Raw genomic sequence first — 21,062 nt, forward strand, 5'->3', positions numbered from 1 at the left:
CAAACATATTGAAAATTGGGATCCATAGGTTTTTACATATTAAGGGAATTCAGGGAAAGGGGCAAAGCCCCTGATGGTGGATGATCAGCCATGATCACAGTGAGTGGTCTACTCCTGCACCTAATGTCTATTTTCTATAGTGCACTGAAGTAAAAGATTAGTCATGATCTCACGTAATGGCAGAGCAGGAAACATGCCTAATCCTGCTTACATATCACAAGTTCTTTACAAAGATGAAATAATTTCTAAATGTCATTGATGGATGTAGTGATCTGAAGGAAAGAAACATTTCATGGTTCAGCTGTACATTGTGTTATAAATAAAACTCCAATGTTATTTTCTTCAAAATTTATTCCAAGTACAGAACTAAAGAATGAGGAACTGACATCACAATTCTTAAATTATGTTGCAAAATATTCAAAATTGCACTTTAAAGTTTTTACGCGACCGATCATTGACCAGATATTCAATACCGGCAAAGGTCATTTAGGGCTTAAAATCTTACATTTGTAGAAAGGGTATGTTGACATCTAATATTTAAAATTACAATGCACAATTTTCACTGGATACAAGCGTAATAATTAGAAAAACACTGAATAAGACATTTTTGGAAGTTTAACTTTTGTCAGAGATCAGATTTGTAATTCTTTAAGTTTCTATATTTACGATTGCAACACATAACAGATGAAACTAATTAAAAGAGATAAAAAGTAACAAATGCGCTTTGGTGACCAAATGACAAGATACACACTGATCTGAGCGATAATAACAGCCAGGACACTTCAGTGTAAGGCAGATGTATAGTTTTATTTATCAAGATATCGGAGGTTTTTCCATTATTCCAGTTTTAAATTTATTTTATTGAACGAGGCCAAGCATATAATCTGTCAGAGTGTTGGTCTAATCATGTGGTGTCATTGTTCTCTTTCCAATGCTGGCAAGTGCCTACATATTCAACATATTGGAAATTGGGCAAAACCATCTAATCATATTTTATCTACCACTGGGGCTTCTCCTTGTTCCAAAGCAAGGCAAGAGGAGAATAATCATATAGTCTTAGTACAATTTTTCAATAATGTATATTGAACATGATCATGAGGTAAAAGTACAGTATTCAAACCATAAGCAAATGTAATGGCTCATTTTATATTTCAACTGATTTTTACGAGTCCAAATATGGGTATTCAAAAATATTTACATTTATATCTTTTTAACAATGACTGTGGAAAAAATAGCAATATAATGGTAATGATGACTTGTGAAAAACCAAAAAAGTGCCACATATCAAGTTAAATTGTTTTTTTACTTATTCCTAATGAGATTTTTTCAGAATCAAAATACTTGGTGGAAGTATGCAACGATACAGTGTAATGATAGTTTCAATGCGAGAAGGAGCATGTAATATGCTATAATACTCTTCACTAAATCATCTCAGCAGCCAGTCCACCACTTTCAGAAGGCACAGTAGCATAAAAACATTTTGTTTGCATCAGCTTTATATGGCAATCAGTAGTAAATTAAGAAGCCCCACAAATATGTATTTCATACATTAAGTTCATACTTGTAGTCACAAGGCAATTCTTTATAGGATATATAGAATACAGCAGAATTATGGCAGCTGTTGGAAGTAGGTTGTGTATGAAAATTTAATTCCAATGTTATCCCAAGATACTTTAAATTATCCATTAAACTGCTTTTGTTATTTTACAACGAATAGTTATATCCAAGTTTTTTGCAGCTAAGGTTGGAGCATTACGGTTATGTAGGAGAAAATAACTTATGGTTTGTGCCTTGTGCTGATTAGACAAACAAACATTTTATAGCATAATGCATTAAATATGTACATTAGCCTGCATGGAAATTTGCAGAGAAAAAAGTACAGTAACTGATTTTTAAACACATTTATTTGATTGTCAGGTTGCATATATTATTTTAAAAAGCATTCGACAATAAAATTAATTGAGTATGTCAATTTTGTTACAAAAGTTTGCTTTAAATCCATATGTTATATGTTTAAAATTAATTCAATTGCTCTCAATCCAATTCTTCCAATTAAAAAAACTTGCAATACAAACTCATTTATATTCGGTTGGGGGTGTAGGGTAGGGGTAGTGAGCGTTGAGAAAAAATCCGAATGGTTGCCTAAATCGAAATCTGATGATCAACACAAAAGTATGACCATTCCATGATAATCATGTATTTCTGTCCTGAATTTCATGAACTTTGGCCCCCCATTGTTATCATAAAACTGCAAGCAAAACATACTCAACATACAAACCAATGGAATATTGATACGTTTGACGCTCCAACTTTGGATGTGTTCTAATCAGAGTCCTCATCGTCAAGATATTCCTCTGCATTACCTGCAGCCATTATGATACCTGAAAGGAGAAGTGCTTTAAGTTACAAGTTTGTAGGTAGTTTAAATGTTCTAATAAAGGCAACATATAAATAACTAAAAAATGGATTAAGTTTAAAGGAGATTTGCGAAACAACTTTTTTGTTTTATATACACAGGGTGGCGAGTACCAGCAACGTGGTGCCAGGGTTGGTGGTTGTTTAATTTTTAGATTATTATTGTCATGTGTTCCGAGGCACAGTGAAAAGCTTTTTGTCGCGTGCTATCTAGTCAGCAGAAAGACAATACATGATTACATTCAAGTAATTTACTGTGTATAGGTACACGATAAGGGAATAACGTTTCGTGCAAGGTGAATCCAGCAAAGTCCGATCAAGGATAGTCTGAGGGTCACCAAAGAAGTAGATGGTAGTTCAGCACTGCTCTCTGGTTGTGGTAGGATGATTCAGTTGCCTGATAACAGCTGGAAAGAAACTGTCCCTGAATCTGGTGGTGTGTGTTTCACACTTCTATACCTTTTGCCTGATGGGAGTGGGGGGAGAAGGAGTGGCCAGAGTGTGGCTCGTCCTTGATTATGTAGCTGGCCTTGCCGAGGTATAAATGGAGTCAATAGAAAGGAGGTTGGTTTGTGTGATGGTTTTGGCTGCATCCACAATTCGTGGCAATTTTTTGATGTCTTGGATGGAGCTGTTCCCAAACCAAGCAGCAATGCATCCTGATAAAATGCTTTCTATGATGCATCTGTAGAAGTTATTGTGAGTTGTAGGGAACATACCAAACTTCCTAAGCCTTCTAAGAAAGTAATGTGTCAGTCTATGAAAGTAAGCATGCAGGTTCAGCAGGCAGTGAAGAAAGCGAATGGCATGTTGGCCTTTATAACAAGAGGAGTATAGGAGCAAAGAGGTCCTTCTGCAGTTGTACAGGGCCCTAGTGAGACCACACCTGGAGTATTGTGTGCAGTTTTGGTCCCGTAATTTGAGGAAGGACATTGAGGGAGTGCAGCGTAGGTTTACAAGGTTAATTCCCGGGATAGCGGGACTGTCATATGCTGCGAGAATGGGGCAGCTGGGCTTGTACATGCTGGAGTTTCGACGGATGAGAGGGTATCTCATTGAAACATATAAGAGTGTTAAGGGTTTGGACATGCTAGAGGCAGGAAACATGTTCCCGATGTTGGGGGAGTCCAGAACCAGGGGCCATAGTTTAAGAATAAGGGGTAAACCATTTAGAACGGAGACGAGGAAACACTTTTTCTCACAGAGAGTTGTGAGTCTGTGGAATTCTCCGCCTCAGAGGGCAGTGGAGGCCAGTTATCTGGATATTTTCTAGAGAGAGCTAGATAGGGCTCTTAAAGATAGTGGTCAGGGGATATGGGGAGAAGGCAGGAACGGGGTACTGATTGTGGATGATCAGCCATGATCATATTGAATGGCGGTGCTGGCTCGAAGGGCCGAATGGCCTACTCCTGCACCTATTGTCTATTGGAAGTACAGGTGGTGGTGTGCTTTCTTGGTCATCACTTCAATATGGGTGGTCCAGGAAAAGTTGTTGGCAATATTGACTCCTAGGAATCTCTACTTCGGTACCATCAATGCTAACTGGGGTATGTGTACCGCTTCGCTTCCTGAAGTCAATCACTATCTCCTTTGTCTTGCTGACATTGAGAGAAAGGTTGTTGTCTTGACACCATGTTCTCGATCTCCTTCCTATACTCTGTCTCATCTTATTGGATATCTGGCCCACAATGGTGGTGTTGCCTGCAAATTTGAAAATTTAATTTGGTTTGTACATGGCTCCACAGTTGTGGGTGTACAAGGAGTAAAGAAGGGGGCTGAGAACACATCTTGTAGAGTCCCTGTGTTGAGGATTATTGTAGTGGATAATCTGTCCCCTATGCTCACTGATTGGGGTCTATTGGTCAGGAAGCCGGGTTATGAGAATTTTGAATATGGACATGGATATGCAGAGATTGGATATATACTAGATGCAGGTAGAAAAGTGATGGTTTTGGCATCATGTTTGGCACAGATATTGTGGGCCGAAGGGCCTGTTCTTGTGCTGTACTGTTCTATATTCTAAATACCCTCACATCCCTTCTCTCTTTGGCAGAGACCTACCACACATAATCACTGCTCTGCCAAACTTAACTAAACCAAAGCCCCGAGGCGCATTATGGAGTGACCCGACAAACCAAAAACCCTTAGTTTAGCTAGCATTCCAAACAATTAAAGGATAGTTTTCTGATTAGCAGGGTTCTCATTATCTGTCAGGTACTTTAAATTAATTATTTTTTCAAATAATTGACATATACCGTACAAATGAAATTTAACTAAAATCAGTTTGTAATACATGGTTAAAGTTATGAGCTTTCCATGTTGACTATTCTTTGCTCCTTATAAACTGTGATAGTTAACTGCAACACTATTTTTCAAACATTTGAAATACATTTTATAAATGCCATTTATCCAAAATCAGTTTGCAATTAATGGCTAAAGTTATGAAGTTACCATGTTGACAATTCTTTGCTCCTTATAAACGGTGATAGTTAATTGCAACTCTACAAATAGTAGGAATGTTACAAAATGTTGAGATTTTTAAAAATCAAGCCTGTAATTTATCCCATCAGATAATGCATTAAAAGAACTTTAATTTGATACCTAATTCACTTTCATATCTTCAGTATTTAAAAAGCTATGGTCATTTTCATACTCGCACAGGCAGTGGGAGTTCTGTAGCGCTGCTGATGGTAGGTTTTGTAACAACGCTACAAATAGTTCTCAACTTTGAAGGCTCCAGATAAAAGCTACCACCTTGTAAAGTGTGGGATGACAAACAACTGGAGGAGGAAATGATAGGAGCCAAAGTGGTTATTAAATCTCATACCCATTAAATTAAATAACTAATTTGCAAATATTTACAGAATCACACATGTTTATACTTGAATTGAGTAGTTTGGCACCACATTCAAATTATTTTATGTGCAGATGGATTTATTAGGATAAAATAAAATGCTGCATTCTTCTTTGATAGAAGCCTTTTTAAAAAAAAATCTTGTGTGAAATTGACAATGGCAAAACCAAGTGAAATGTTGGGCAAAATTACTACGAATTGTTGGTCATCGTGACATTTTCCTCGGCCATTATTGCCAGTCTTCTCATAGTGCTGTCCCTGTAAACCAGCACATCGCTAATTATTATTACTGGAGCTCTCAGCTCTTTGAATGTTGATAATTTTATGCTAACCTTTCTTCAATCTACTCATTGGAGTCTTTCCAATAAGATTTCCAGCCCTCCCAGAATATCAAAGTGCTCTTTCAAAGTTATTTTGATGAAGGTAGATTATTCCATCTCTACCCGTCTGCAGGTATTGAGAGGGTTGAGGGAACCACTTTCCTTGAGCACTTCCTTCAGCTGGATGGGGACTACACTGGACGCAGTTCTTCCTGTATCTTTTAGCTTAGTTTAGAGATACAGTAGAGAACAGTCCCTTCTCCTCACCAAGTCCATGCTGATCACCCGTTCATACTAGTTCTATGCTATCCCCACTTTCACATCCACTCCCTACACACTCGGGGAAATTCAGTGACCTATAAAAGTGCATGTCTTTGGGATATGGGAGGAAACCAGAGCATGCAGAGGAAATCCATACGATCACAGGGAGAATGTGCAGGTCTCTAGCATTGTGAGACAGCAACTCTATCAGCTGCACCTCTGTGCTGCCACCATCTATTCTGTATTCACCAGCATCCAAACATAATGCCAGTTTCCACAAGCATGTCAACAATTTTGCCATTATCTCTCTCAATTCCCCTCTCTTCAAAGTGTCAAACTGCTCAAATGGCATCAAATATTGACTCCAGTCAAAACATTGAGAAAACCAGAGACAATATCCTAGGTCCCAGTTACATACTACAATCCTCTTGTTAAAAACAGTCTAAGCCTAAATCTGACTGTGTTTGGCACTACAACTGACCTCTAAGTAAATTTTATGCCACTTATCTGAATAATTTTCAAGATAACAATCCTCACGTTGGTAGCATGACTGAGCTCCACTTCTACATTGCCCCATCTGGTGTTGAAACTTTATTACTTTAGACTATTCCAGTAGCCAGCCTCCCATGGTCTATTTTGTGTGAACTTGACAATGGGCGGCATAGTGGCGCAGCAGTAGAGTTGCTGCCTTACAGCGCCTGAGACCCGGGTTCAATGCTGATTACGGGTGCTGTCTGTACGGAGTTTGCACGTTCTCCCTGTGACCGCATGGGTTTTCTCCGGGTGCTCTGGTTTCCTCCCACACTCCAAAGACGTACAAGTTTATAGACAAACTGCCCCTAGTGTGTCGGTACTGGATTCAAAAGTTGGAATAACATAGAACTAGTGTGAATGGGTGATCGATGATCAGCCTAGACTCAGTAGGCTGAAGGGCCTGGTTCGACACTGTATCTTTCAATGCCTTGATCTTTAAAAATTTATTTCTTGATTTCAAACACTTCCCTGGATACATTTCTCCAATTTATAGATCACTCTAATACCTTTCAACTCTATAACCATTATGTCCGTACCAACCCTAATATGGACTTTCTGATCAGCTATACATTTAATTATGCTGCCATTGGTATTTGTGTCAAGATCTTAAGCTCTGCAATTTCCTCTCCAAGCCTTACTTGTCCCTTTACCCCTTTTCTCCTTTAAGCTTTTAGTCATCTACCCTATTTCTTCATGTTGCTCACTTTAAAAGTGCATTCGCTGATACTCCTGTGAAACTTCGAGACATTGTGCCACATCGAGGGCACTATATAAATAACTAGTAGTTGATATTATAAACATAACCAATAGCACTATGTAGTAAAATAACCAGCAGTTAAATGTTGCAGGAGAAATACTATGAAATAACCACATTAGAACCAGATTAGTATGGATGATCACCAAAACTCTCAGAGACTATGACAAAAATTGGTGATAGTTAATATCTGTCACATCCGGATTAATGAAAATCCAAGACAGGGAGGTTAAATATAAGGTACACAAAAAAGCTGGAGAAACTCAGCGGGTGCAGCAGCATCTATGGAGTGAAGGAAATAGGCAACGTTTCGGGCCGAAACTCTTCTTCAGACTGATCGGGGGCGGGGACAAGAAAGGAAAAAGGAGGAGGAGCCCGAAGGCTGGGGGATGGGAGGAGACAGCAGGGGGACTGAGGAAGGGGAGGAGACAGCAAGGACTAACAAAATTGGGAGAATTCGATGTTCATGCCCCCAGGATGCAGACTCCCCAAACGGAATATGAGGTGCTGTTCCTCCAATTTCCGGTGCTGCTCGCTGTGGCCATGGAGGAGACCCAGGACAGAGAGGTCGGAGACGGAGTGGGAGGGGGAGTTGAAGTGCTGAGCCACCGGGAGGTCAGCTTGGTTATTGCGGACCGAGCGGAGGTGTTCGGCGAAACGATCGCCCAACCTCCGCTTGGTCTCACCGATATAGATCTGCTGACATCTAGAGCAGCGGACGCAATAGATGAGGTTGGAAGAGATGCAGGTAAACCTCTGTCGCACCTGGAACGATTGCTTGGGTCCTTGAACGGAGTCGAGGGGGGAGGTAAAGGGACAAGTGTTGCATCTCTTGCGGTTGCAAGGGAAAGTGCCCGGGGAGGGGGTGGTACGAGAGGGAAGGGAAGAATTGACAAGGGAGTTATGGAGGGAGCGGTCTTTTGCGGAAGGCAGATATGGGGGGAGATGGGAAGATGTGGCGAGTGGTGGGGTCACGTTGGAGGTGGCGAAACTGACGGAGGATTACTTTTTGTATGTGACGGCTGGTGGGGTGAAAGGTGAGGACTAGGGGGACTCGGCCCTTGTTGCGAGTGCGGGGGGATGGGGAGAGAGAGCAGTGTTGCGGGATATGGAAGAGACCCTGGTGCGAGCCTCATTTATGGTGGAGGAGGGGAACCCCCGTTCCCTGAATAATGAGGACATTTCAGATGTCCTGGTGTGGAACGCCTCATCCGTGGAGCAGATGCGGCGTAGACGGAGGAATTGGGAGTAGGGGATGAAGTCCTTACAGGAAGCAGGGTGGGAAGAAGTTTAGTCCAGATAGCCATGGGAGTCAGTGGGTTTATAGTGTATGTCGGTCAGAAGTCTATCACCTGCAATGGAGATAGTGAGGTCAAGGAATGGTAGGGAAGTATCGGAAATGGTCCAGGTGTATTTGAGGTTAAATATAATATTGGCATTAAAATTAGGTGTACATAAACCTGGAATTTATATCGATATGCAAGGAATGGAGGGAAATGAATCACATGCAAGCAGATGAGATTAGTTGGACTTGGCATTATGTTCAGCATAGACATTATGAGCCAAAGGGCCTGTTCCTGTGCTATACTGTTCCATGTATAATATATTGAGAATCGATAATAATGAGACCAAAATCGCAGGCATTTTGGACATCCTGGTATCTAAAAAATCCAAAAGAATTGTTTTAGGTGATCAAAGCTTCTTCAGTCCTGGCTCATGGGTGAACTGAATTAGACCAGAAATATCGGAAAATCTTTACTTTTTTTTTTACGAAGTGCCAACAACTTAGTTTCAGTTTAAATAAAAATTGTTAAATAAATACAATTAAAAGAATGAGAATAAGCTTTAACTAAAATGTCAAGACAAAGCAGAGCTGTATATCTGTTGCAGGTTGGAGGAAAAATATGTTGAACACCATAGAACTTTTCTCCACACACTTCTGGATGCAGTAATACCACATGAGAAATACATCTCTTAATTTTTCATCAGAAATTACATTTACTTTAGAATTTATTTTCATTCAAAAAACAACCTGATATTATATACAAAGTACTAATTTTAAAAAAATGAGATAAAATTACTGATTTTACTAATAATTTCCCCCCAAAACCATGCTCTTTAGTGGGTCAACCCAAACTCAACCTGCAGTTTTACTCCACAGCAGTGTCTCCTGATCTCAAATACATTACATACGTTTTGTCTCCTTTGCCTATGGAGATCAAGATCAAGGCTTCCTCGCCTGATTCCTGGCAGCTTGCCTAATGGAGGTCAGCCCAACTCCACATTGATGGAGACTACAGTATATGCAATGGGATTAGCCTGCATTGCAATCTTTCTCATGTGCTGCATTCATGTCAATATGGGAATCCTGAGTTAACAGACCAGGTGAGTCTCCATTCCACTTCACACCCAATCCCTACTGCCTTCACCTCTTGCGCAGAGAACATGCTGTTCTGCAACATGCCCAGGTTACACTCACTCATGCAAGGAACACACCCCTTTTACTGCAGATCCCTTCTGCAGTGACATTGCCCCGTAGCTGGAAGAGTACTGCTTGTGGGTGCCCCTTTAAGAGCAAGCTGCAGGGATCACATTTACTGGGCTTCATGCTGACGTTCGCAAGAACTTGTAACACGTCAAAAGGGAACTCAGCGCTGAAACCAACAAAATGTATTTCAATGTAACGTTTATTAGAGAAACCCAATAATGCTGGTCAGTGAAGTTCATGCATTTTGGGTCATATTGAGTCACCAAACAGTTTTAATCCCAAAAGAAACATATTTGAGCAATTCCTATGTTATAAACAGAATTATTATTTTTTAAAAAAATCAATTTTCATGAAAATAAGTAGCTTTGAGAAACTAATCTTTCTTTTTTCATGCATCCATCATGCATTTTCTAAGCAGTCACAGCATTTCTAGAATTGCAGCTTATTATTTCATATGCCACAAAACATGGAAGAATGGTGCAAGCCAGTTTAGAATGGGCAAATAATCTACTTCTGCAGTGAGCAACGTCACAGTAACAGAGCACAAAATGTTACATTTCCAGTCACGGGCCATTCCATCACTATATTTCTGCTAAATTACTCTAAAATATTAAATAATACCAATGTGATTTGATTTTATCTAGAACAGCTTTTGCAATTAAACCTTTGGGAAACAAAGATTCAATGGATGGGGTTGTACTCCAAGTAACATGACAGGACAGTGATACCATAGTGAATCTCCCCGTGTTTGGCATTATGAATGTGTGAGGTACAACAATAACTGAGCCGGGAGAGATAGGTGGATGACGAGCTGTACAGAAATCGTCCACACCAGGATGCTGAAAATAAAATTAAAATTTCTATACTTCTCTGTTAAGAAATATAATTTCAATACCAGGAGCTGTATAGGATTATTTGATGCTGAGGCAACAATCTGTTTGAAGACGGTAATTGGTGTGAAATATGTTAATTTCCTTATCCTACGTTAGTGGATTCTCAACGAAAAATACATTTCACAGAAAACCTTCAGATGTGCGCACATGGGGAAATGTGAACAATCGAACATCCTTAGTATCTCTAGGGCAGCACATTTGCCGAGTCAGAAAGCACTCATTGGTCCAGAAAATATTTGGAGGTTGAGTAACAAGTCACCACACCCTGTAGTTAGTGTGGACAAAGGCACACCAGTGAATGCCGTCATACAACCAACAGTAACAGGTGCAGGATAGGAAAAGGTAAAGCCAAGAAGTAGGGTAAAACTAGATGCTATCCAGAGAGAACAAAAAGCAGTACAAGAGGAGCAAGTCAATAATGTATCCGAGGGATATGTACGAGGACAGTGGTATCGATTTACAGGGTGGCAATGAGGAACAAGAGAAGTACTTAAGTGGGTGAAAGTTAGAATAGGGGTCATTTAATGACAAAAACTCCAGTTCATGCCTTGATTTTGTTTTTAGGTCTCAGGTTAGACATGCTGAACCATACCATGATCCCCCTGATGTCACAGTTACACACACCATGAAACAAAGCTTTGGGTGGGAAGGAGTTGAAATGTATGACCCTTGTTGGAACTCATAGTGCAACTGTGGACTGAAGGTTTCACTTCTTGGCATATTTATACGATTTCTCAGTCGAGGGGAAGGGAGAACTTCACATGAACTGAAATGGAAACTGCAAATTAAAGAATCAAATTAGATCAGCAGGAATTAAACAGAATTGAATAGGAATAAATCCATCTTTGTGAATCAAAAGGACGGGCATAACTATTGCAATTGAATCACAGCAAAAAGGTTGACTCAAAATGTACGAAAATCCTCTCAAAGGGAAAAGTGAGAGAAATTGGTGAGTAGTGAGACACTTAACAAAGAAACAAATGTGTAGAAAGGAACTGCCGATGCTGGTACACACCAAAGATAGACACAAAATGCTGGAGTAACTCAGCGGATCAGGCAACACTGCTGGAGAAAAAGGATGGGTGATGTTTCGGGTCGAGACCCTTCTTCAAAACAAAAGTGGTGCAAAAGGTATTAAAGGGAAATGCAGAGAAGAAAAATAAATTAAAGTTACAAAATCAGATGGCAAGAATAAGTGATAACATGGAACTATACAAATAAAAGTACAACATTGGTATGTAAAGCAGGATAAATAGATGTGGAAGGAAATGAAAAAGTAATTACAATGGATACATGATCTGAGTTTGCATAAGATTTTAGAACCTAATCATTGCATTACACTTCCAAAGCGAAATAGAGATGGGAATGTTCATGAAGCATTCTACAGCACATAAGAGCAAGAGTCTCTTTGGATTTTCAAAAAGCACTGGCAAGCTCTAGAAATAATGCATAAAACACAGGACACAGAAGCAGCTCTTTCACCCGCAATTTCAAACATGATGCCAAGACCAACTCTTATCTGCCCGCACATAATCCACATGCCTCCATTCCCTGCATATCCGTATGTCTATCCAGAAGTATCTTAAATACTACTGTTGCTTTGGGTCAACCAACACCCCTGGCAGCACGTTCCAGGCACACAACATTCTTTGAGGAAAAAAATCAGGGAGGAAAACAATCCAAGTGTGTCCAACTTATCCCTGTACCAAATATCCCCAACCCAGGCATCATTCTGGTAAGCACCCTCTGCATCCTTTCCAAAGCATCCACATCCTTCCTGTAACCAGAACGGAACACGATACTCAAAATGCAGCCTAACCGAAGTCCTTTAAAGCTACATCATGACTTCCTGACTCTTATGCTACATCAATACTATGAAAGGAAGCATACTCAATACTCAAGCATAAAACAATCCAAGTGTGTCCAACCTATCCCTGTCACGAATATCACCAATCCAGGCATCGTTCTGGTATGCCAATCCAAGCATCATTCTGGTGTGCCAAGCCAGGCATCGTGTTTTGCCACTAAGGGAGACATGAACTTAGGCCCCAATATCTTTCTGTACATCAATGCTGACCTTCTGCACCATCTTAGCCTTGCATTACATAATGCCATTACATACTGATAATACCATCGTATACTGGGGAAAAGGCTGGAGTTGAATATATGCAAAACATGCACACAAAAAATAGGGGCAGTTAAATATGTCATACCCCAAACTTTCCAAATATTAAAGTGGCCAAGAACTTTGAATAAGGATGAATGTAACCCAACTTATCGAAACATTCGTTAGCTGTCAAAAAAAAGTTATGCTTAAAAACATAATAATTAAAAGATTTAAAAAATCATTAAAAGAACTTGAGCATACATTTAAACTCAAGAATTATAAGAACTTCAATTAATCAATATATTCCTTACAGCTGAAGTTGGCCATTTCTGTGCCTGGTCAGCAGGTGGCATGTCCAGCTTAATTGCAACACATTTTTATTTCTTCACTGGCCTTTCCAAGGAATTAAATGGTGGACTTCAGTTGACTGAACTGGAACTCAGCATAGAGTAGCCCACAGGAAAATGCTTGGCATAGTGTGGTTAGTTGTGCTAGCATACCTTAGCAAAAACCATCCTAGTATTTCCCATCCATACAAAATCGTGGTTGTGGTAATCTAATTCAGGCAACCACAAACGATTCTGGGAAAACTACTCAACTCAGTCTCATGACCAAATTTGGGTACTAGAGCAAGCTTCTGAAGGCCTATGGTTTTCGAAGAGAAAGACTAACTGGCCAAGGTCCTCAAGACAACAATGGAATACTGTCAAGCAACTTTAGATTCAGATTCAGATTCAACTTTAATTGTCATTGTCAGTGTACAGTACAGAGACAACGAAATGCAGTTAGATCTTCAAACAGTTCCTTTCTGAAGATAGTTCCAGATTTCCAAAAAATTGTAACATTGCATGTGGATGAAATATTGGTTAAAAGTATTATCAAAGTCAAATAACCATATTCAAAACAAAATCTTATAAAAGTTACTATGGTTTTATTGTTTTCATTTATAGCCGTGCTAATTAATCTTAGAAAACTACCTTGTCCATAAAAGACGTTTCTTCAGACTGATGTGGGGACGAGGGGGCGAGAAGAAGAAAGGAAGACAATGGACAATAGACAATAGGTGCAGGAGTAGGCCATTCGGCCCTTCGAGCCAAATTCAATGTGATCACCGCCATTCAATGTGATCATGGCTGATCATCCCCAATCAGTACCCTGTTCCTGCCTTCTCCCCATATCCCCTGACTCCACTATTTTTAAGAGCCCTATCCAGCTCTCTCTTGAAAGCATCCAGAGAACCAGCCTCCACTGCCCTCTGAGGCAGAGAATTCCACAGATTCACCACACTCTGTGAGAAAAAGTGTTTCCTCGTCACCGTTCTAAATGGCTTACTCCTTATTCTTAAACTGTGGCCCCTAGTTCTGGACTCACCCAACATCGGGAACATGTTTCCTGTCTCTAGCATATCCAAACCCTTAACAATCTTATATGTTTCAATGAGATCCCCTCTCATCCTAAACTCCAGAGTGTACAAGCCCAGCTGCTCCATTCTCTCAGCATATGACAGCCCCGCCATCCCGGGATTTAACCTTGTAAACCTACGCAGCACCCCCTCAATAGCAAGAATGTCCTTCTTCAAATTAGGGGACCAAAACTGCAGGTGTGGTCTCACTAGGGCTCTGTACAACTGCAGAAGGACCTCCTATATTCGATTCCTCTTGTTAAAAAGGCCAACATGTCATTTGCTTTCTTCACTGCCTGCAGTACCTGCATGCTTACTTTCATAGACTGTACAAGGACCCCCCAGATCCCGTTATACTTCCCCTTTTCCCAACTTGACGCCATTTAGATAGTAATCTGCCTTCCTGTTTTTGTTACCAAAGTGGATAACCTCACATTTATCCGCATTAAACTTCATTTGCCATGCATCTGCCCACTCCCCCAACCTGTCCAAGTCACCCTGCATTCTCATAGCATCCTCCTCACAGTTCACACTGCCACCCAGCTTTGTGTCACCTGCAATTTTGCTAATGTTACCTTGAATCCCCTCATCCAAATTATTGATGTATATTGTAAATAGCTGCGGTCCCAGCACCGAGCCTTGCGGTACCCCACTAGTCACTGCCTGCAATTCTGAAAGGGACCCGTTAATCCCTACTCTTTGTTTCCTGTCTGCCAACCACTTCTCTAACAATGTCAGCACTCTACCCCCAATACCATGTGCCCTAATTTTGCCCACTAATCTCCTATGTGGGGACCTTATCAAATGCTTTCTGATAGTCCAGGTACACTACATCCACTGGCTCTCCCTTGTCCCTTTTCCTAGATACATCTTCAAAAAATTCCAGAAGATTAGTCAAGCATGATTTCCCCTTCGTAAATCCAAGCTGACTCGGACCGATCCTGTTACTACTATCCAAATGTTCGGCTATCTCATCTTTTATAATTGACTCCAGCATCTTCCCCACCACCGATGTCAGGCTAACTGGTCTATAATTCCCTGTTTTCTCTCTCCCGCCTTTCTTAAAAAGTGGGATAACATTAGCTACCCTCCAATCCACAGGAACTGATCCGGAGTCTATAGAACATTGGAAAATTATCATCAATGCATCCACGATTTCTAGAGCCACTTCCATTAGCACCCTGGGATGCAGACCATCAGGCCCTTGGGATTTATCAGCCTTCAGTCCCATCAGTCCATCCAACTCCATTTCCTGCCTAATGTGGATTTCCTTCAGTTCCTCACCTTCAGTCACCCCAGTCACTTCAGTCACCCCAGATCCTCTGGCCACTACTATATCAGGATGAGGCAGAGACAGTAGGCTGTGGGAGAGCTGAGAAGGGGTGGGGAAGGAGGGAGAAAGCAAGGACTACCTGAAATTGGAGAATGTTCATACCGCTGGGGTGTAAACTACTGCTCATCCAATTTGTGGTGGGACCCACTCTGGCCATGGAGGAGGCCCAGGACAGAAAGGTCGGATTCGGAGTGGGAGGGGGGAGTTGAAGTGCTGAGCCACCAGGAGATCAGGTTGGTTAATGCGAACTGAGCGGAGGTGTTGGGCGAAGCGATCGCCAAGCCTGCGCTTGGTCTCACTGATGCAGAGGTTGACACCTAGAACAGCGGATTCAATAGATGAGGTTGGAGGAGGTGCAGGTGAACCTCTGCCTCACCTGGAAAGACTGCTTGGGTCCTTGGATGGAGTCAAGGGGGTAGGTAAAGTGACAAGTGTAGCATTTCCTGCGGTTGCAAGGAAAAGTACCAGGGGAGGGGGTGATTTGGGTGGGAAAGGATGAATTGACCAAGGAGTTACGGAGGGAGCGGTCTCTGTGGAAAGCCGAAAGGGAAGGAGATGGGAAGATGTGGCCAGTGGTGGGATCCCGTTGGAGGTGGCGAAAATGTCGGAGGATTATCTGGTGTATGTGACGGCTGGTAGGATGGAAGGTGAGGTCAAGGGGGACTCTGTCCTTGTTACGAGTGGGGGATGGGGACTGCGACCGGAGCTACGAGATATCAAGTTCAAGTGAGTTTATTGTCATGTGTCCCTGATAGGACAATGAAATTCTTGCTTTGCTTCAGCACAAAAGAACATAGTAGGCATTGACTACAAAACAGATCAGTGTGTCCATATCTATATTACTAAAAGTCTGTTCTTGACCGGTTTTGGCTTCCTGTGCTGCGATTTCCGAGATTACGCCGCCACCTACGGCCGTCATTTTTGGCCACCTCGCTCAGAGCCCCACTCCGCCTCATGTGTGCCGAGGATTTTTCCCGTCGATGAAAATTGACAGAGATATTAATGTTTTTACAAAATTCCCCATTCTGCCCCCACTGGAGGGAGGGGGGGGGGGGACTATAAAACCAGGAAGTGGTGTGCCTCAATCAGTCTCTGCAAGTGGTGTGCCTCAATCAGTCTCTGCAAGTGGTGTGCCTCAGTCAGAGCTCTGAGGCATGCTTTTCTTCAGCAGGGACAGGGAAGCTGGTCAGAGTTGATGGGAAGATGGATGGAGCCAAATACATGGCAATCTTGGAAGAAAACCTGTTAGAGTCTGCAAAAGACTTGTGACTGGGGCGGAGGTTCACCTTCCAGCAGGACAACGACCCTAAACATACAGCCAGAGCTACAATGGAATGGTTTAGATATTAATGTTTTTACAACATTCCCCATTCTCTCTGCTGCCCCTGCTGGAGGGTGGGGGAGGGACTATAAAACCAGGAAGTGGTGTGCCTCAATCAGTCTCTGCAAGTGGTGTGCCTCAATCAGTATCTGCAAGTGGTGTGCCTCAATCACAGCTTTGAATGACACTGACAAATGTCTACAGCACTGTGAGTACCCTTAATTCGGTTTGAAAATGAAAATATGGTTAGAGGTAAAAAAAAACACTGCCTGCAAATAGTTGTTTGGGTTTGGGTTGAAGTAAAAAGGCACTCTCTCCCCCCCCCCCCCCCCCCCCCCCCCCCCCCCCCCCCCCACCCCCCCCCCTCCCCCCCCCCCCCCCCCCCCCCCCCCCCCCCCCCCCCCCCCCCCCCCCCCCCCCTGCTTTTCTTTCAGCAGGGACAGGGAAGCTGGTCAGAGTTGATGGGAAGATAAATGGAGCCAAATACAGGGCAATCTTGGAAGAAAACCTGTTAGAGTCTGCAAAAGACTTGAGACTGGGGCTGAAGGTCCACCTTCCAGCAGGACAACGACCCTAAACATACAGCCAGAGCTACAATGGAATGGTTTAGATCAAAGCATATTCATGTGTTAGAATGGCCCAGTCAAAGTCCAGACCTAAATCCAATTGAGAATCTCTGGCAAACCTTGAAAATTGCTGTTCACAGACGCTCTCCATCCAATCTGACTGAGCTTGAGCTATTTTGCAAAGAAGAATGGGCAGAAATTTCAGTCTCTAGATGTGCAAAGCTGGTAGAGACATACCCCAAAAGACATGCTGCTATAATTGCAGCGAAAGGTGGTTCTACAAAGTATTGACTCAGGGGGGCTGAATACTTTTGCACACCACACTTTTCAGTTTTTTATTTGTAAAGAAATTTGAAAACCATCTATCATTTTCTTTCCACTTCACAATTATGCACTTTGTGTTGGTCTATCACATAAAATCCCAATAAAATACATTTACGTTTGTGGTTGTAACGTAACAAAATGTGGAAAAGTTCAAGGGGTATGAATACTTTTGCAAGCCACTGTATATTCAGATATAGAGGAGTCCTTGGTGACTCCTTCATCTATAGTCGAAGAGGAGAACCCCCATTCCCTAAAGATTGAGGACATCTCCGATGCCCTGGTTTAGAACACCTCATCCTGGGTGCAGATGCAGCGGAGACAGAGGAAATGAGAGTAGGGGAGAGTCCTAACAGGAAGCAGGGTGGGAAGAAGTGTAGCCCAGATAGCCATGGGAGTCAGTGGGTTTGTAGTAGATGTCGGTCAGTAGTCTGTTACCTACGATGGAGATAGTGAGGTCTAGAAACAGTAGACTTCTTCCCAGCCCCCCCCCCCCCCCCCCCCACATCAGTCTGACGAAGGGTCTCGACCCGAAACATCACCTATTGCTTTGCTCCATAGATGCTGCCTCACCTGCTGAGTTTCTCCAGCATTTTTGTCTACCTTCGATTTTTCCAGCATCTGCAGTTCTTTCTTAAACACTGTCCATAAAATAAGTATTTTGTTCAAAGCCAGTGGGAATTATGACAATCAGAAGCTGCTGAAGAACCAAGGAATCAATGAAGTTGGGTACAAGTTGTTGAGTTGTTGTCAAGACTGAAACGCTCCTTCCGTGCATACGATACACGGGTTTTGTGAGGTCTCTTGTCAGAAAACCTCCGTTCAATTTTCATAAAAAAATTAATTTGCTTTATATTTGGACTCTTTTGACGACACTAAAATTCTTGGAAATATTTGACTGCTACGGTTGCATCTTGAATGAATTCAACCTTTATTGCATCAAGGAAAAAGTTTGGACATAGGTTTCACAAATTTCCATTTTACATAGAGTCTCCAATCACAGAATTGTGTATTGAATTATCTTACCTTGCCCAGATTTCTTCTTAAGAAGAGAAGAACATTGTGGATTGGTAGCCATATCAAGCGGCACTTTTTTCTCATTGTTTTTCAGATCTATTCGGGCACCTGTGGACAAAATAGACAATAATGCATATCATTCACAGTGGCACAGCTGACAGAGCTGCTGCCGCTCAGTGCCAGTGAGCCAGGTTCATTCCTCATCTCGGGTGCTGTATGTGTGGAGTTTGCATGTTTTCCTATGACCACATGGGTTTCCTCCAGGTGCTCTGGTTTCTCCACACATTCCAAAGATCTGCCGGTTTGCAGGTTAATTGGACTCAGTAAATTGCCTCAGTGTGTAGGGAGTGGATCCAAAAGTGGGATAATGGGTGATTGATGGTCAGCATAGGGGGACATAGGGCCTGCTTCCATGCTGTATCTATTAATCAATTAATCAATCATGTTGTCAGTCAGGCCAACACAGAACAGTGCAGCACAGGAACAGGCCCTTTGGCCGACAACATTTATGCCGAATATGATGAGATTAAACTAATCTCCTCTGCCTGCACGTGATCAATATCCCTGATTATTAATGTGCCTATCTAAAAGCCCCTTATCTGCCACTATCATATCTGCTTCCACCACCATCTCTAGTAGGGTGGTCCAGGCACCCAACAGGTTCTCAGCTTTCAAGAGAGAGTTAGATAGAGCTCTTAAAGATAGCGGAGTCAGGAGATATGGTGAGAAGGCAGGGACGGGGTAATGATTGTGGATGATCAGCCATGATCACAGTGAATGGCAGTGCTGGCTTGAAGGGCCAAATGCCCTACTCCTGCACCTATAGTCTATTGTCAAACATTAAAGCCCCACACATCACCTGTAAACATTCCCCCTCTGGTATTAAAGCTATGTCCTCTAGTCTTTGACATTTCCACTAGGGATAAAGGTTCTGACTATCTACCTTATCTCTACCTCTCATGATTTTCTTTCAAGTCACCCCTCAGCCTCCGATCAACCGGAGAGAACAATCCAAGCTTACCCAATGTCTCCTTGCAGTCTATATCTAATCTAGGCAGCATTCTGGTAAACCTCTCCTGCATTCTCTCTAAAGACTCCATATTCTTCCTGTAATGGGCCGGCCAGGTCTGCACACAGCACTCCAAATATGTCCGGGCCAAAGTTTTATAAAGTTGCAACATGATTCCCTGACTCTTATACTCAACTCATAAATTTTGTTCTTGCTTCAATATCATTTCAGCATTGAGAATAGAGAGCTTTTATAATAAAAACCTGTCGACAATACTTTCTATCATTATATTTTTGTTCCTTGACATTAAACTTCTATGTCATGAATTTCAATTTTCACATTTATAATGGAAATACCTTTAGCCTTCAAAGTGCTATTACCTCCTTTACCTAGTTGTAAGATTCCAGTATCCCAATCCATACTGCATGGCAATCAACTCCACTTCCTAATTTATGTCTCTTTTTCTATTACAGCAGAAACATTATATTTATTGCAGACATTAGACTATCTACGATTACCTTCGACTACCCTCGATTACCTACGACTAACATGCCGACCTACTACTACTAAACCTACGAGTAAAAAAGTATTGATTTTTTCCATGGCGACCTTTTTTTACTCGCGGGCATTTTTCAACATGTCGAAAAATACGCCGTGACCTAGCTGAGGCCTCGAGTACACGGGGACCCCTCTCGAGCAAGAAGGAGAGTTACAAAGACCTCCTACGACCTTGTGTCGACCATGCTGCGAGTATGAGGGCAAACTCGCCAGAACTCGCGGATTAGGTCGCCCAAGTGGGACGGCCCCTTTATGATTGAAAAAAAACGGATAGGAAAAAGTAATGTATGAATGTTGGATGTAGGATAGCATTGATGAAAATAACAATTAAACACATTGTACTTTAAGATAATTCCAAGGAGACTTACCTTTCAAAAGTAATAACTCTAGGATATCTTCATACCCCTTCCATGCAGCAGCGTGCACAACCGTATCTCCCAATTTATTCTATACAAATGGAAAGCAACCCAAAGTTACACCAGTGTATGTAATTGAAGGTGTCAATCATATCTTAAGAGTATCACCAGGAAGTAATAATCTGACCATTTCAGCTGTAATAATATCAGCAAGTTAGAAACCATCATGCTTTGCCATTTGGGAAAGCAGGAAAATATTACTCTTCCAACACCACTGCCACTGATATTTAAAAAAAAACTGGCAAATAACACATGGGCCAAATGGGAGTATCTTAGATCAGGCATCTTGGTCAGCATGGATGAGTTGGGCCATTTAGCCTGTTTCCATGCTGTGTAACTATGACTCTAGCTGAATTTAAAGAAGGCTCTGTATTAATGTAATATTCTTCATTTTATTTTTCACACATTTTCAGTTCACACATCAGTGCCCTTTAAGAAAACACGGACAATACTTGTGCCTGGAACAGAGGAACATAAAGCAGTTCCAGCTCCC

At 41.8% G+C, this 21,062-nt stretch overlaps 1 protein-coding gene across 1 annotated transcript in view; it reads right to left on the reverse strand.

The window, feature by feature from the left end:
- Nucleotides 1-333: 333 nt before the first annotated feature.
- The window catches only part of ostf1 (osteoclast stimulating factor 1), a 55,313-nt gene continuing 34,584 nt past the window's right edge, over nucleotides 334-21,062 (reverse strand). Inside the window, exons 8-10 of the mRNA XM_055630965.1 lie at nucleotides 20,522-20,600; nucleotides 18,596-18,694; nucleotides 334-2,381 (exon numbers count right to left, since the gene is read on the reverse strand). Of these exons, the coding sequence (XP_055486940.1) occupies nucleotides 2,323-2,381; nucleotides 18,596-18,694; nucleotides 20,522-20,600 (237 nt within the window). The 3' untranslated portion in view covers nucleotides 334-2,322. The remainder of the gene's footprint in view (nucleotides 2,382-18,595; nucleotides 18,695-20,521; nucleotides 20,601-21,062) is intronic.

This window comes from Leucoraja erinacea, chromosome 3 (assembly GCF_028641065.1).
Source record: "Leucoraja erinacea ecotype New England chromosome 3, Leri_hhj_1, whole genome shotgun sequence".
Classification (NCBI taxonomy): Eukaryota; Metazoa; Chordata; class Chondrichthyes; order Rajiformes; family Rajidae; genus Leucoraja; species Leucoraja erinaceus.